This window comes from Laccaria bicolor, genomic scaffold, assembly GCF_000143565.1.
Source record: "Laccaria bicolor S238N-H82 LACBIscaffold_40 genomic scaffold, whole genome shotgun sequence".
Classification (NCBI taxonomy): domain Eukaryota; kingdom Fungi; phylum Basidiomycota; class Agaricomycetes; order Agaricales; family Hydnangiaceae; genus Laccaria; species Laccaria bicolor.
In genome coordinates, this window is record NW_001889911.1 from 372,714 (window position 1) to 388,233 (window position 15,520).

The 15,520-nt window shown below is 46.7% G+C and overlaps 5 protein-coding genes across 5 annotated transcripts; 1 reads left to right on the forward strand and 4 right to left on the reverse strand.

Moving 5' to 3' along the window:
• Nucleotides 1–214: 214 nt before the first annotated feature.
• Nucleotides 215–1,088, reverse strand: LACBIDRAFT_332366 (uncharacterized protein; the record flags this gene model as incomplete). Its single annotated transcript, XM_001886879.1, has 5 exons — nt 215–253; nt 276–592; nt 627–663; nt 735–949; nt 1,043–1,088. The coding sequence occupies 5 exons, from the start codon at nt 1,086–1,088 to the stop codon at nt 215–217; spliced, it is 654 nt and encodes a 217-aa protein (XP_001886914.1).
• Nucleotides 1,089–2,827: 1,739 nt separating this feature from the next.
• Nucleotides 2,828–7,829, reverse strand: LACBIDRAFT_332367 (uncharacterized protein; the record flags this gene model as incomplete). Its single annotated transcript, XM_001886880.1, has 12 exons — nt 2,828–2,847; nt 2,912–2,930; nt 3,228–3,339; nt 3,574–3,729; nt 3,905–4,024; nt 4,163–4,717; nt 4,945–4,987; nt 5,171–5,209; nt 5,586–5,705; nt 5,890–6,619; nt 6,793–7,472; nt 7,514–7,829. The coding sequence occupies 12 exons, from the start codon at nt 7,827–7,829 to the stop codon at nt 2,828–2,830; spliced, it is 2,910 nt and encodes a 969-aa protein (XP_001886915.1).
• A 262-nt stretch (nt 7,830–8,091) lies between these two features.
• On the forward strand, nt 8,092–10,848 carry LACBIDRAFT_332368 (uncharacterized protein; the record flags this gene model as incomplete). The annotated part of the gene is made up of 9 exons (XM_001886806.1): nt 8,092–8,270; nt 8,420–8,511; nt 8,544–8,591; nt 8,617–9,372; nt 9,420–9,760; nt 9,838–9,902; nt 10,119–10,294; nt 10,375–10,768; nt 10,821–10,848. 9 exons carry the CDS (start codon nt 8,092–8,094, stop codon nt 10,846–10,848), a joined length of 2,079 nt encoding a protein of 692 aa, XP_001886841.1.
• Nucleotides 10,849–10,905: 57 nt separating this feature from the next.
• On the reverse strand, nt 10,906–11,944 carry LACBIDRAFT_332369 (uncharacterized protein; the record flags this gene model as incomplete). Its single annotated transcript, XM_001886881.1, has 6 exons — nt 10,906–10,912; nt 10,998–11,401; nt 11,455–11,514; nt 11,600–11,657; nt 11,678–11,745; nt 11,927–11,944. 6 exons carry the CDS (start codon nt 11,942–11,944, stop codon nt 10,906–10,908), a joined length of 615 nt encoding a protein of 204 aa, XP_001886916.1.
• A 1,249-nt stretch (nt 11,945–13,193) lies between these two features.
• On the reverse strand, nt 13,194–15,419 carry LACBIDRAFT_309522 (uncharacterized protein; the record flags this gene model as incomplete). The annotated part of the gene is made up of 4 exons (XM_001886882.1): nt 13,194–14,026; nt 14,084–14,510; nt 14,558–15,193; nt 15,240–15,419. 4 exons carry the CDS (start codon nt 15,417–15,419, stop codon nt 13,194–13,196), a joined length of 2,076 nt encoding a protein of 691 aa, XP_001886917.1.
• Nucleotides 15,420–15,520: the final 101 nt, after the last annotated feature.

Sequence of the window (15,520 nt, forward strand, 5' to 3'; positions counted from 1 at the left end):
ACTGCAGTATTATTATGCGTAAAATACATTCGGTTCCCAAGAAGCTTGATTTTCTTCTGGGCTACGTGTGCTTCTCTATGTGGACAATTCGAAGTAAAATGGCCTGGTTCATCACAGTACCAACAGCCATCTGAAGTCATTTTATAACTCGCCACTTTGCTTTGTGGGTTACTGATATTCGGCTGTTGGTGAACTAAAGTCTCTAAGAGTTTCTTCATTTCGATCTGCGTGTTTTGTACCATATTACGAAGTTCTGAATTCTGTTTTTGATCTACTTTAATTTGATCAAGGAACGTTGCAGTAATACTTCGCAATTCTTCGAATTCATCGTGCTCCGTTTTAATTTCCCGTTCGCGCGCTTGAACTGATCTACCAGTCGATACAGCTCTCGCGTTGCTTGGGTGGTCTTGGGAGTCTCCAGTAAGACGTCCAGCGATGGTTTCTGCCATGTCTATAATGTCTATGATATCGTATGGATCTTCAGTTCTTCTAGCAGTGGTCTCATCCTCGTTGCCTTTCTGTTTTCGGTCTCTAGTTTGTTCAACATTCAAACTGGCCTTAACTTGATCAGCAAAGGAATCTGTCAGACAGCCTAAGAACATGTCAACTAGCTCTCGGTTGCTCACCAGTACTGGCGGCGCCATGAGTAATTTTTGTTGTGCCCTAAAACTTCGAGTTAAAATTTTCAACTCTGTCAAGTTCTTTTCTGCTAGCCGACTGTTTTCTCTACATACAGCTCTTAGTCCAGTTAAAGTCCCTTTTCCTGCATTTCGCGCATCAGGGTAATCTGCTATTAGAGCCTTTTTAAACTCGTCAAAGGAGCCGTCTTCGAATGTTTTAAATGCTTTCCATTCGAATTCAGTCCGTTGATCCGTATATTTTCCTAATTTCTTCTTTTTCTCCACGTCACTATTAATACCATATTCTGCGAAAAGATCTTCCATTTGGTCTAAGAAACGTAGAAGCTCAATTGGTTTCTCTTTATCGAAGAACGGGGCTCCCTTATTACCAGGTAATGGCATGGTTCTGTGTGAAGACCGACCTGTAGGGGCCGGTTCTTCTATGCTTGAACTCGATGGGTCAGGCATGATTATTGGGTTTCTTCTGGCTTTTGAGTTCGAAGATTTTGGTTCAGATTGACGAACCGCTTTCGCAGGTCGACTAGGTATAGGTTTTGGAGGTACTTCTTTTCTTAACGGGTAACGTTGTACGACTGGCTCAGCAGCGCGTTTGGGTTTCCGTGTAGGAGGTAAGGGTACTTGTGGACCTTCTCTAGCTCTTTTAGATGTGGCTGTTTCTCTGATTTTTATGGCTGCCGTTGTAAACGACTTTTGATGCTAGTTCTTGGTATTAGAAACTAGGCTTGGTTTTTTATGGTCTTTGGTTGATTCAAACAGATGTTTAAATAATTCGAAAACCGCTTTCAAACAACTTTTTCAAGTACAATTGAAAAACAAAACAAATGAAAACCCTCGCGGTGGGCTCCAGATGAGAAGACTGTGACACGCGGGAGTGAGAATAGTGCAATCGAACGCGCTGACAAGATGCGTGAACACCTAAACAACACACACACACAAACACCTTAAACACTTATCACCACAGGTACGTGCTCGGTACTTCGAGTTCGGGTTCGTACGGTAAACAGAATTACCACACTTGTTTTGTAAGAACTTAAGTAGAAGTTCGGGGAAACGTTTTTGTATATTTTATATCACTTGTCTAAGTCTAGTAGACCTTTTCGGAACAAAAGGTATTGTTTTACGTGCGGACACAGTGTAGAATTCGAAACTTTAGTAGTCTTTGAAGGGAAACGGCTTTTATTGGGACTGTCTCAGTGTTCTGGGATTGCGCTCTAACTGTATACGAAGAAATGACAAGGAAATTGTGCTTTGTAGACTTTTTATAACTCCCTTGAGTTTTTATTATGCCTCTGATGCGGTCCAAACTAGTCTTAAAGACTCCTCAAGCACGCTCACTTGGATTCCTCGGTAATAGTAGAGAGCTCTCTTACTAATTGACGAGACAACCTTACAAAAGCTTTGTGATCCCCACTTAACACACTGGTTCCGGGCACACGTTACTTATGTCTGCGAAGAAAAGTCCTTAAATTGATTACAAACTTATCCACTACCTCAGATGCTACTGGGAGTGCGACAGCTGGTCAACGCGGGGGATAATTCCTTGCGTTTCAGCCTGCGCGCGTCCTCTTTTTATACTATTCTATGTCTTCTATTTATATTTATATGTCCGTGCTTTGTCCGAGAGGTCGGACGAATTAATACTGAATTTTTAGTAAAGGTTTGAAGTGGCTCGATTGTGCGTGGCACAACTGAGCTGACTTCTTTTAAGTTTTCGTAGTGTTTTCTCTATTGTGGCGACGCGACGCATCAGTATTGATGCGTACACGGGAATCGCCGTAAACGGTTTTCACGATCGGTTCAGCCGAGACGAACGGTCCGCTTAGTGATTTTCTCTCTATTATTAGATACTATGCCCGGGCCTCGGACCGCACGGCAAATCGTTCATAGTTTTTCTCTTTTGGCAGGCTTCGGAATATTTCACGAAGCTTAGTTTTCTTGGGTCAATGATGCCATGATTTGTGATGTGTTGATGCGCGTGATGCGCGTGATGCGCGTGATGCGTCTCTCCACATGACTTCTTGGATCATGCTTCGTAGCACGTGACCGAATGACTTCTCGCGTCGGGTACGCGTCGAGTTTCTACGCTCGCGCGTTTATCTTTTTAGAATTAATATCTTTTAATCCATAATAAAGTGAGACCCTGGTTTGGTGTAAACTCCAACACCCTGTGCGGGGGTGTTTTTACTCTAGAACACTCGGTAGCGTACTATTTCATGGTAGTGTAGCCTTTTATTAGACTTCGAGTGTATTGAGGTGATTCGGTCACGAACCGACCGCAATTCCTACTGTCTAAGGCGTGCACATTTCTCGGATGTAAACTTTAATCGACTAGACCGGGTTGCGTCTAACGATCCTTATGATCAATGTGACTGTATTTCTACTATAGGAGGTTTTATAGGAGAAATCGCTAAAATTCGCATTTTTACGGGTGTATTGTTACACTCCGTATCAATGTGGCCATTGACTATGGGGGAACATGGACGGCGAGGATGGTGTGATCTACGTCGAGGCCATGGATTGTGTGACCTTCCCTGTAAAGTTCCGGTGAATTTGGATATCCATGGGCCAAATGGATGTGAGTCGTACCTGATTCTCCAACGCCTCTTTCTTTGGCGCAACCTCTCCGAGAAATTTCCTCACTGAACGTACGTCTTCCCACAAATCGGCAAGTTTGAGGACGGTCGTGGACAATTCGCGACTGTTGCGTATCGTAATAAGAGGGCGCGAAATGAGGGCGACGACAACTGCAAGATCGAATTCCTACCACACGCGTGAGCCAAGCAACATCGAACTTGAGCTTGAGCTTGAATGCCTCATTCGCGGGGGGGTTTGAAGCGCGCCCCGTCCCCTGAGCTAAAAGTTATGTCGCAATTGGCTGGGGAAACGGTCTGGCAGGCCCAAATTCTGTTGTCGCTCTCGAGCGTGTATTTACTGGGAGTTGATCGGAGGGAGGCAAAGGTGGTGTTCTTGCAGTCGAAGAAGGTTTCGGAAGGGGACAACAACTTGGACGATGTTGTGGAAGTTGGGCAAAGTTCCCGTTTCGTAGAACAGCAATAACACTTGAGACGGGTTGACCAGGAACAAAGTCCTGAGATGATGGAGGCTGAGGTGGCGACTAGGCAGGAAGTTGATATGGGTTGTACGGTGGGACATAAGATGGTACACGGCGGATGGTAACGTGAACCAAAAGGTCGTTTGCTATGAACTGCAAACGCGGCCGTTGAATATGGGAGAACATCGACAGCGAGGATGGTTCGACCTACGTCGACGCCATGGATTGTGCGTGGCGTCTTTCTTTGGCGCAACAGTCGTGCACAATTCGCGGCAAGATTAGGAAGAGAAGGGAGAGTTCGAAGGAGTGCAGCTCGGATGCTGCGGATGTCCTGTAAAAAGGCGGTTCTGTGGAGTCTGGGAGCGGAAAAGGGAGGGGGACCGGCGTGGGCAGAATTTTTATTAAAGGGTCCATGGGACTTTGTAATGAGTCAGTTACATAACGTTGGGAAAAGAACGGACGGACATACTTTCGATAATCTGGTGTAAATAGAAAATGAGCAAAATGATGAGGAAGAGGTTCTTGATATGGTCTCGCAACTTGTACCACCCGCGTGAGCCACACGACATCGAGCTTGAACTTGAGCTTGAATGCCTCATTCGCGAGGGGCTTTGAAGCGTGCCCAGTCCGAAGGTGTTGATCTTGAGGTGCAGGCGTCGACATGGGACTCGACTTCTCCTTCCCCTGCTCTGGACTGACGATAACTTGAGGAAGCGTCTCATCCTCATCCTGACAGGAACGGCGCACGGTCAGGCGGTGGTGGGAGTCATAATGGATGCATGCCAGCTGGAGGTCGAGGATTTCATCGAGAGACGCCATTGGGGAATCGATGCACATGGGAAGCAGACAGGTGTATGACTTGCCCGCGGAACTGTGCGCGCTTGGTAGTGGTAAGAAGCGGTAACAACACTCTTCAATATTCAACGACGACCACACAAAACTTCGCGTGGAGGGCTTGTTTCTGATTCTTGAGTTTGCGAACAAAGCAGGCCTGTAGTTTCCATCGTTAAAAGGCAAAGGGAACCTGGTAATAAAATTGCGCACCCTCTGTTCTATTCCGCTCCACTCTCGCATCATTTGTGCTGGACTGTTGCGCCCGCCCGGGTTTTACGATCCTACAGATGGTATGTGTTAGGAAGAGAACAAAGTTTAGGTCAATAAGAAGTCTACCTGTGATACCCCCACGCATTGAAACACAACATGTCGAAACATAAAGACAACAAACAAGAATAACTTGAACAAGTAAAGTACAGTGGAGTCTCTGGCCAAGCGCGTTGCTTGCCATGATCCACCGCTGTTGGGTATCCAGCCTCACAAATTAATGCGTAGCACAGATACGTTCCACATGCCCAGCCTCACTATACGTGGAGCTTATGACACTGGCAAAGCGTCGTCGTCATGGTTGTAATGGTAGAGTGAAAGAGATTCGGAATTTTTCCTTTTAACGTTGATCACATGATCGTCCTGTACTGCTTACGTAGTTGATAATCAATGACAAACCATAGTAATGGGTGGGCTGATGAACGTGTCTCCAAGAACGACGGATGGTTTAAGCTTTAGAATTTCACCAGTTCACAATGACTTCGAGTGATTACTATCTGATATACATGTTTGTGCTGTTGCCCCTTCAATATCTCCATTGTTTTCATCATTCTCCCAAGATTCTGTCCAATGGTGACTCTGTCTTGACTATTGGGACGAATCTACGGGTTTGTACATTGGAGTCAGTAAAAAACTGAATTGGGAGTCCACTTGCTCATCATATAAATTCTAACAATCGAACTTTGAGAGGCCCGCCACGGGGTAAACCGCCGTCCAAAATTCCTCAGCATTCTTGATGACCCGAGTTTTGAAGATGACTGGCCCAGCAATGAAGGGTAGTTCTATCACACATTCCGTATCAACCCCATATTCCTGAAAAGCAATGAAAGACCGCAGCGCCGGGAAAATGGCAGGTTTAAGCCATGGAACAACATGATCGACCTTGACTGGGTTGCCACTGGCGGCTTGTACTATCAAATAGATCTCCTCAACCCTTGGACAACAGTGCGGTGGTCGCTGAAAATCGTTTCTATTTACGCTCCCGATTATTACACGCAAGGTGTTAAGCTTGTTCCCTTCCGCTAACATCCGGAAGCGTTCCGAATCTAGACCCCACTTCAGTAAGTCGTTCATGACAATGACATTTTGACGCACAGGCAAAATAAAACACTTCGATTCCTTTGCCGCAAACATCGAGAAGTTTTTCAATAGGCGCATGGAACGAATGGTCGTGGACCATAGTAAGAGTAGATAGATCAATTACCGGGTTCCCATTTGACCATGTCGCGGTGAGCAATTGATCCAAAACATAAAAGGAGGAGGAACCGATGGAAAGCCTTTCGAGACGACAGACAGGCGAAAAGGGAGATAACGCGAAAGGCGTTACATTTGTGTCGTCAAGGCCTAGTGCTCCAATCTGCAGTTGACGAAGATTGCAACAGTTTGCAAAGAGAGACAATGGCCAGGAGCGAAGGTGGGTTAGCGCCAGACATTCAAGTCTTTCAGAACTGAGCAATCTGATCAATTGCGTTCGTAAGCCTTCATGCATAAAATTCCAAACGGAGCCCTTTTCGGTGCCGTCACCGGTAATGTGAAGACTTCGCAGTTGAGAGAATTGTTGAAGAAGCAAGACATAGATGCGGGCCTCGACTTCTCCATCTGTGTAATAATGAAGGTAAAGCACGTAGGTGGCAAGACGGGGACTCCTCGCCAAAATGGAGTCAAGTTGTGAAATTGTAGTTCGATGAATAGCTATGGTGTCAAACAGCTGTCGTTGACACGGTTCCACCAGAGCTTTGCACGTTCTGGAAAGTGAACGGATTGATTCCCAGTCGGATTTTAATGTGAGAACAAGCAGGATAGCATGAATGACATCGAAGGGCACCTCATAGGTCATCGTTCAAACGGAAACCTGGAATGGCATTGTCTCGCCTGAGCAATGCGAGTCGGAGAGATTCTGGTTCTTAGCAAATGAAAGGGGAAAGTTGGCTTGTTACGTCACAGCTACTAAATCGACATAGGCAGTGCTGTTCAAGCAAATGTGGTACACAAATTCACCTGCTCCTGCCAAGGACAACCCTCCTTATCGCAAACCGCACCAATAGTCCACGCATACGAATGGAAATCACCCAAGGCTGACACCCCAATTCCCCGCCAACAGACAAGGCCTATTCTTCGCAATCCACGGAATTGTCTTGAAAGGACAGGACAAAGGTCTCCACAGGGTTCCTTCAAATCACTTGGTGACGTGTACAACACAAACCCGCGGTCTCGAACGAGAGCCTTTGCAGCGTCGTTCATTCCCTCAGCTCCCCAGAAGGCGCAAGACTTATGATTCGGCGTGAGGCTTGGATAGAGGCAACAAATGTCGTTGGCTGTGACGAAGTTCATAGAGCCTGTATGCAACGAGGCGAAGACAACAGAAAGAAAAGAGTCCTTGTGAACGCTTTCCGATACTGAAACGTTGGACGCCCCATTCGAATATAGGCTAAAGCTCGCAACGTCGGAGATAGGGTATTGATCATCAACGCCTGTGTCCACCAGCTCGTAGCCTCGTTTCATGAAAAAGCTAGACATGGCGCATAGACGTCCCAGGGGAACGACGATGTTTAGATCCCTTGGGATCCAAACATTGTCACGAACTGGCACGATCATCTTCAACGCGACCGATCCAACAATCGCTCCATTTACGCTGGACAAGTCGTCATAAAACGAAGCAAGCGACTCTGAATAAACAGCTAATTTATCACAAATCGCACGAAGCCACATCGCAACATACCTCTCTCAATATAAATCGACAACATGTGCTCCAACTTGAACTGTAAGTATTGCTTCACTGCTTCGCGTGCGCATAATCCACAAGAGGCAAACTTGGTGAGTGTCCGGCAACTGCAATAATCAAACACCATATGGCGAAAGTCGACGCCGGTTGTGAAGAGCATATGAAACTTGTATGAAACCCACTGGCACCAACCTCCTGTGTGACCTGTTGCCATTTCCCCTAGGATACCACTCGTCTTCTGGTGACAATCAATGAACCAGCTACTGGCCGACAAACTCGTCAATGCAGGGAAGGTAACAAACTCGTGAAGCATTTAGTCAATAAAGGTTGATCTCCATCACATTCAGATGTCTCCCAGACTTATAGAAGGCGTCCTTTTCGACACTGCCGACATAAAAGACGTGCTTTATGTCCCGGTGCCCTTTAATCCAGGCGTCATATCACCTACTTCCATTGACGATTGCATGATCCATTACTGGGTACCCCACACGCAGCATAAAAACCGGAGTCTCCGGCTGGACTTGTACCGAACGACTATTCAGGTCATGATCGGGGACGCAATTGCCGCATACACGATGCACTTCACGGATCAAACTATGGGGTTTCCCGTCAACAAATGTGTCCATGAAATGAGAAAAAACAGTGTTTATAGCAAGTGGACGGGTCCAATTCTTGTCATTAAATCTGATCACGAGGGACGACCGGTTCCATGCAAAGGAAAAGATAGCCTGTACATCCCTGATGCTATCGAACAGTAAGTGTTCGCACAACGGTTTTTCAGTGGCCCTTACTTATGAATCCATAGATTTTTTAATCTGGTAGAAACAGAATCGCCATATAAAAATGGCAGGAACGCAGCGTAAATATAAAAAAGGTAGTAACGCTAGCATGTATCTCCAATAGCAATCGTTGGCGTACACGTATGAACCCTCGGAGCTGGGCATGTTTAAAAGCTATGGATTCGCAACCCCTCAATGCCTGCAGGCAAGCTGCATGTGAATGGATAAAAATATGAACTGTTTCACAGGTTTAAGTTTAAAAAAAACTACCCCTCTCCGAGATGAACCTCATGTAAGTGAGACAACCACATTACTCAACAGCCACCTCATCCATGGACTATGAAGTACCTTTTGATATCATTGACGTGATTTTGGACGACCTCACCTACAACTCTGATTGGGAATCGATCCGCTCTCTCTCCCTAACGTGCAAAGAACTAATCAAACCATGCCAAAAGCGGCTGTTTAGCACAGTGCCCATCCATCCCTTAGTGGCCTCACAGCTGGCTTCCGTTCTCACCGAACGCCCACATCTGATCTCCTACGTTCTGCACCTTCATTACTGCTACATAGATGGAGAGAGCGACACTCGCACCGACATCTTGTTACTCGGGAAATTTGATCAACTTCAGAGTCTTCACATCGTTGGTGACAGGACGGACAGAGGCACAGCTTGGGATATTATGGCCCAAGACTTAAAAGTGGAACTCATACGATTGCTCAGGTGTCCAAAACTGGAATATTTATTGCTAACATGCGTTCTCCATTGGCCGGTATCCCTTTTTGGCAATTGCCCCAACCTCCGCCGACTGAAAATCGGAACTGTTGGCCTCGACGACACCGACTTAACAACATTCACCACACCCCCCTTTCCAACTGCTTGCAAGCCAAAAGGGCTTTCTATTGGCACCGCCGCGTTCTACGCTCTCGAGGAACTCCTCGCTGCACGATGGCCAGATGGGAAACCTGTTGTTGACCTGTCTCTGCTAACCATTCTCCATGATCACTCAATCCATACACCCATCGAAGAACTCATAAAAATTTGTGGCGGCCGGATTGAAATACTCTATTTTGCTTGTATGCTAAACCTCTTTTTCCCTCATCCAATTTCCAACTGGCTTTAGACTTAGATCGCTTCCGAATGTTAGCCAACTCCAACGAATTCAAGGCATTGCGCGTGATAATTGGAAAGGCACATTGGAATGACCTTCGACGCCCCCCAAAGTGTTCTTCAAACGTTGAAGAGATTTACTTGATGATCCTTGAACCGGCGAATGGCAAAGCAATCAATATCGAGCATGTCATCTCATGGCTCAACCCCACACTCTTCCCAGCACTACGATCTTTCACTACCTTTCAAGAATCCGGCGCGAATTCTGAAGTCGTGCTCCCACTGCCCTTTGTCAATGGGCCTGCCCTGTTCAAAACACGGGGCGTGAAAGACATTGAAGAATTTGAAGCTCTAGTTTCTTCTACTACAGGATTTTCTTACTTTGATCCTTAGCCACCGTCAAATGTAGAGGAGCCGATACTGGCCCTCAGCACAGTGTCATAAAAGCCAACAGCACAGTTAATAATATCCGCCGCCAAGGCAATAATGCTATCACGTGAGCACGGTGCACCTACATCTGTCGTGACAGACGACAGGCCATGACCAACCTCCTTTGTGTTCATAATTGGGTTGAACATGCACAATGCTCTACAACAAACGTTCATGTCGTATGCAAATTATCCCAATTGAATGCTCCGTCATTTAATGTAAGCAAATCATCACAAGTGAACGCTCATGTTGTCATTTAATGTTTTTTTGGACTCCTCGACAGTGCAGACCAGTTCCCGACCTCATCACGTTATGACGTCTTTCTTCTCCTATTCTACACATACTTCAAACTGCCGCCCTCTAACAGTGTTCTACACCACTATGACCATGTCCCCATCAAATCGAACTACAAATGCCATTGTACGATTTTCGGCCAGATCCTTTATGTCCACCGATCCAGTAAGTAAATCAAGCCAATCCAACCACCAGCTAAATTAACTCCCAACAGAGTACACGTCTATGTACCTACCGAAATGTAGGCCTAATCGGAACGGGATGTACGGTGACCCACATTGTTCCTGTCGCCATTTACGATTCACCAGCGCTTCGAACGACGTTTGACGACTTCAACGTCCGGCCGTGGCTCACGCTCGACACAGATTACAACGACTGGGTTGAAGGACAAGACTATGACGTATACTCACATTTTACGTCTGATGACAACGTGCCTATCGGCGTTCGATACATCATCCTACATGAGCCTCAGGACACAACAGCCTCACCCGCGAACGAATACATTCACGCTTTAATGGACAACAACATCGACGCCATGCCGTGGTTGGGCAATCTCCTAATTTTTAAAACAGACTGGGGGATGGAAGTCACCAATATTGAAGATGAAGACTTGCCCCTCATCAAACGGCTCGCAACTCTGTACGTCACCCACTGCTCAACTCAATTGTAAATTGACCAACGTCTTCTACAGCCACGTCCTGAAGGGACGAACACCGTAGGATTTTCATGTTGGCTGGCATGTAACCCGTTTAAATAAATTCCGAATCTATTTTGTACTACAACCTAAACAATGACGGCGTTTTCACCGTGCACATGAAGCTAATGAACCTTAAGCGATGCATGATAAGATTTTCAATAACATGCTCACCGCGCCAAAATAAATCCGGAATGGATAAAGTCGTCAATCGCGCAATTCATCGGCTGACCTGCTGCGTTAATTCTGAAAACCAAAACCGCTCCCTTCCACAAACTGTAGTGATCCCTGCCTATCTCTTGCAGCCCGTAATTATGGGGAAAGCCCGCCGTTTGATCAGAGAAATGAACTGAAAAAACTTCTAAGTTGTCACCCTCGCCCACTTCAACTCGTAACTTGTACCTCCCCAGATTCTCCCAAAAGTCGTCGTCCGATTTCGAATGAACCCAATATGATGTAAAGAGGTCATCAACAGAAGACGGCTCTGCAACCCCGGCACGAAAAGGAACAGGCACCAACATTGCAGCATAATCGGCACCAACTTCAAACAACATGCCCCATCTAACCCCATCATCAAACTGAAAGTCCGATAACCCTCTGAATGTAACGCAAAGAACAAGATGTTGCTCACCTTGCCCGCGTTGTAAAGCCTCAACGTATTGGCGTAATTGACGGTAAAATGGCTAGTCATCTTATAGGAGAACCAGACCCTCATGCTACAAAGCGTTAAATACCACGATTCCCGCTCTATGAGACCTATCTGCTTACAAACTTACAACGCCCGACACCACGTCGAAAAGGAGGACCTCAGATATTCCCTCTAGAATCCTGACCCTATCTGTTCCCAAACGTACGCCTCGATGAACGAAGCAGACGTGCCCCACACCTCCTTCACCAAATTCTTTCTCCGACTTGGCCAGGACTTAAAAATCACCATTTTCGAATTGTGCCCTATGGACTTTATCGCTCGATTTAGCCACGTCAACCGAGAATGCAGATCTTCCGTCCAGTTTTATCTCCGAGAACGCCTCACCCACTTCCTCTTACCCTTCATTCCAAACGGTGAACTGAACCACCACTTCCCCACGATCTCTTTGACTTACAATCAAATAACAGAACATCTTCCAATGTTCACTAAAATTGTCACCCAGACGAACTGCGCAATCATCGGCTCCCTGGCGCTCAAAGTTCTCCTGACTGGCTATGCAACCTCCTGGAGCCCACGAGACCTAAACATCGCAACTCCTCGAAATGGAACAAAATTGCTCATTGCTTTCCTGCACAACATCAATTACAACCTTCACAGCCACTCCTTAGACCCTACCACGGCCACCGGAACCGTTAGACATTCAACGTACCGCAACTCAAACGGAAAAAGCATCACCATCACCGAAAGCAGGGAAACGGATTCATTTCTCGGGGTAGTTATGGGGACAAATCACACGGCCTCAATGAATTTTATATCAAGCAAACACTTTGTTTCGCTTTATCCTATCCAGACTTTGCAGCAACACACCACCTATGTGTATCGCTATCCACTTGATACCAACTCAGTCACCACGTTAGGTATTAGGGGTTACACGATCATAACCGATGTCCTCAATCATCCCAAAATCTGTTGCCCAGCCACTCAATGTCAACTCGAAACTTTAAAAGGAATCGGACACATCCAGTGGAGCATGACAAAGACACCTCATGTTTTGCAACCACACAGCTATTCCTGGCGATTGGGTGATATGTGTCTCAATGCGACTTGTTCTGGGAAACCGCTAAAGGGCCGTCTCGTCAGGAGAGCGTCAATCTGTGAAGACCATTCCGACGCAGAAGACGACAATAATTGATACACATTCAAGACTCTCAGTGACCACAGCACCAAACCGAACACTGTGATTTATCAATATTGTACTATACCTTCAAATTTGTAAACAATAGCATTATTGACATTGGTCTCTGCCATTATTGGGATTGGTCGCCGCACTTTACATAATCGCCGTAGCGGGCTTTGCGCCCGAAGGCGCGCTGCAGTGGTTATCCCCTAGCCTCGCTACCAGTTCGTTCGGTGGTGATCACACTGTGTTTGTTCCATGTTGTGGCTTTGTTGTGGCTTCAAACATCAGGCGGAGAGTGAAAGGCAAGATCACCACCGAAGGACTGGGCGGAACGGAGCCAGATTTGTCGAGGTCCCAATGTGTGACATGACACTTAGTGAAATTTCGTGTTTTGCGCCAGAACGTCGAAATAAGTTGGCAACACTTTCAAAAAAAAGTGCTCGAGGCACATAATTTAACGGAATGTGTTCATAAAAATAATGTGAATGACATAGATTTCAAAAACCAAAAAAAAATGGAGCCCTTCGGAACTTGGCAGTGTCTAAGAATTTGGTGGAGGTGGCGGCGGAGGATTTCTAGGATACAGATGAGGGTAGAATAGTGGGTTTGGTGGTTGACGAGAAGAAGAAGACGAGGGGGTATTAGTGGGATAATAATAAGAAATAGGGAAGTGAAAACTTGGCGGTGTGCGCTGCATTTGAGGTAAATGATAATGATTGGGCTGGGGAGTTGCAAGCGCCGCATATGGATTATTGGCTAACGGACTCGAAGACATCGTTGTTGGAAGTTGAGCATGATGATATGGAAAGGGAGGTGGCATTGGAGTCGATGGCGCTGGTAATGTGTGACGAGAACTTGAGGGTCCGGGCCGTGGATTGACAGGTGTGGGAGGTACTTCCATAAATTTCGAGGTGCGTCGTCGTTTTGGCTGATCTTCTTTCACCCCACTCGCATCTCCATCTCCAGGCTGTGATGCACGCTTTTCACCTCTTGCTGCCCACGGTTTCGGCGGTTTATGCTGTTTAGGTCCGACATCCAAGCTCTTGAACAGGTTCAGAAGCTTGTCGCCGTACCGACCAAACCATGCCCAATATCCGCCCAACGCAATTTCGAGATCGATAAGCCTTTCAATATTTCCAAACGACGAAAGCGATTCCACGGCCGTATCGGAAAGAATGGCGGAGGGCCCAAAAAGTGAGTCTCCGAAATCGTGAGTCCAGATTTCTTTGCGCCATTTGACGATTGCTTTCTTTAGTTGCTTGTCGACGATTCCTGGAGTAACGTTCTTCTTGCGAGAAGTCCGTGACGGAGGGGCAGGCCTGGTGTGATTGAGTAATGCTGGGCTACAGAGATCGCAACAAGCAACAGTCGGCTCTATGGGATTTCGAGCCTGTAAGTTTCCGATTGATAGATTGCTTCGAAAAGACTTACGAGGTATTTCATTTCCATAGATTTCCGTCAATACCTTGCGCCTACAGTCCATGCTCTGCACTAGCATGTGCAGACCCTCGTCAATCGCAAGCTGGTCCAGTGGCACCTCAATTCTGGCAGGAATTTCGTCTGAGGCCCCACCGAATGCACCACGCAACACACCGTGGTTCACAGCATAGTCCTTGTCCTTTGATTTTGCATAGTTTGTTGGCTCTCGTACGTTCGCTTTCTTTGTTTTAGGCTTTCCTTTTGTTTTACCTTGGGGATCTGTTAGATCAACGTCGTACGCTGACTTCTCGACAAGAAGCACCACAAGTCCGCTTCTTCCATATCCTCGCGCAGCCCTACCGGCCCTTTGAACGAATGAAGAAACACTTGAAGGAAGTTTCCACTGGACCACAATGTCGATATCGGATATGTTACATCCCTGGTACGTCAAGATCGCTGAGCGGCGAACTTTAGTAATGGACTCACCATTCCCGCAGCATCGGTACATATCAAGATTCGAATATGACCAGCCTTGAAGAGCACCATCACCTCTCGCCGGTATTTTACCGAGAACGCTGCACTGTAAGTCCTGATAATTCCTGCTTCGCAAAATCCCTCAGGTGCTATGTCATACAGGTGTTCCATCATGTCACTGCCTGCGGTAATGTTATCGGCATATACGAAGCATTTTTTTATGTCGTTGACCTCACGGATATCCCTTGGGATCAGGAAGTCAAGATCACTGTAGCTGCTGATTGTGTTTTGGATGGCGCAGACCACGAGAGAGACGTTGGGCCTGTCATTGCCGAGGTTTAGGTATGTGTAGTTTTGTTCGTCAAATTGCAGCTTCTTTAACACGTCTTGCCAAACGCGAGCTGGTAATGTCGCTGACATGGCCACCATCGGCGTGTCCTTCGGCAGCAAGGCACGTAGTATCCCCAGGGTGCCATACTTCTTTCGGAAACCGGACCCCCAGTGCGACACAACGTGGGCTTCATCAACCACAATCGAGAGTATGCGGCTGCGCATCTCTGGATTCCGCAAGACGTTCTTTATGAACCGCTTGGAGAGCAACATTTCCGGTGAGATAACGACGATCTGCCACTTGCCGCTGCACACATCCTTGTTGTTGATTAGTTATAGTAGAATGCATGGCACGGTTTCGTACCGCCATTATTTCTTTTGTACAGCCCCCATGCGCACTGTTTATTGCGATAGCAGTAAGTTTGAATTCATTGCGAAAGTTTTCTGCCTGGGTAGACATGTCATCAACCAAACATGTATTTCGCTGACAGCTAACCTGTTCTTCTTGTAGCGCGATCAGCGGCGATACCATGAAGGTTACCATACCTTTCGTCGCCTCATGGGCATGAGGTCCAGCTGCAACAAATGTTTTCCCTGACCCCGTACCGGCATGGATAAGAACATCTTTTCGCAGTAGCTGGGCCT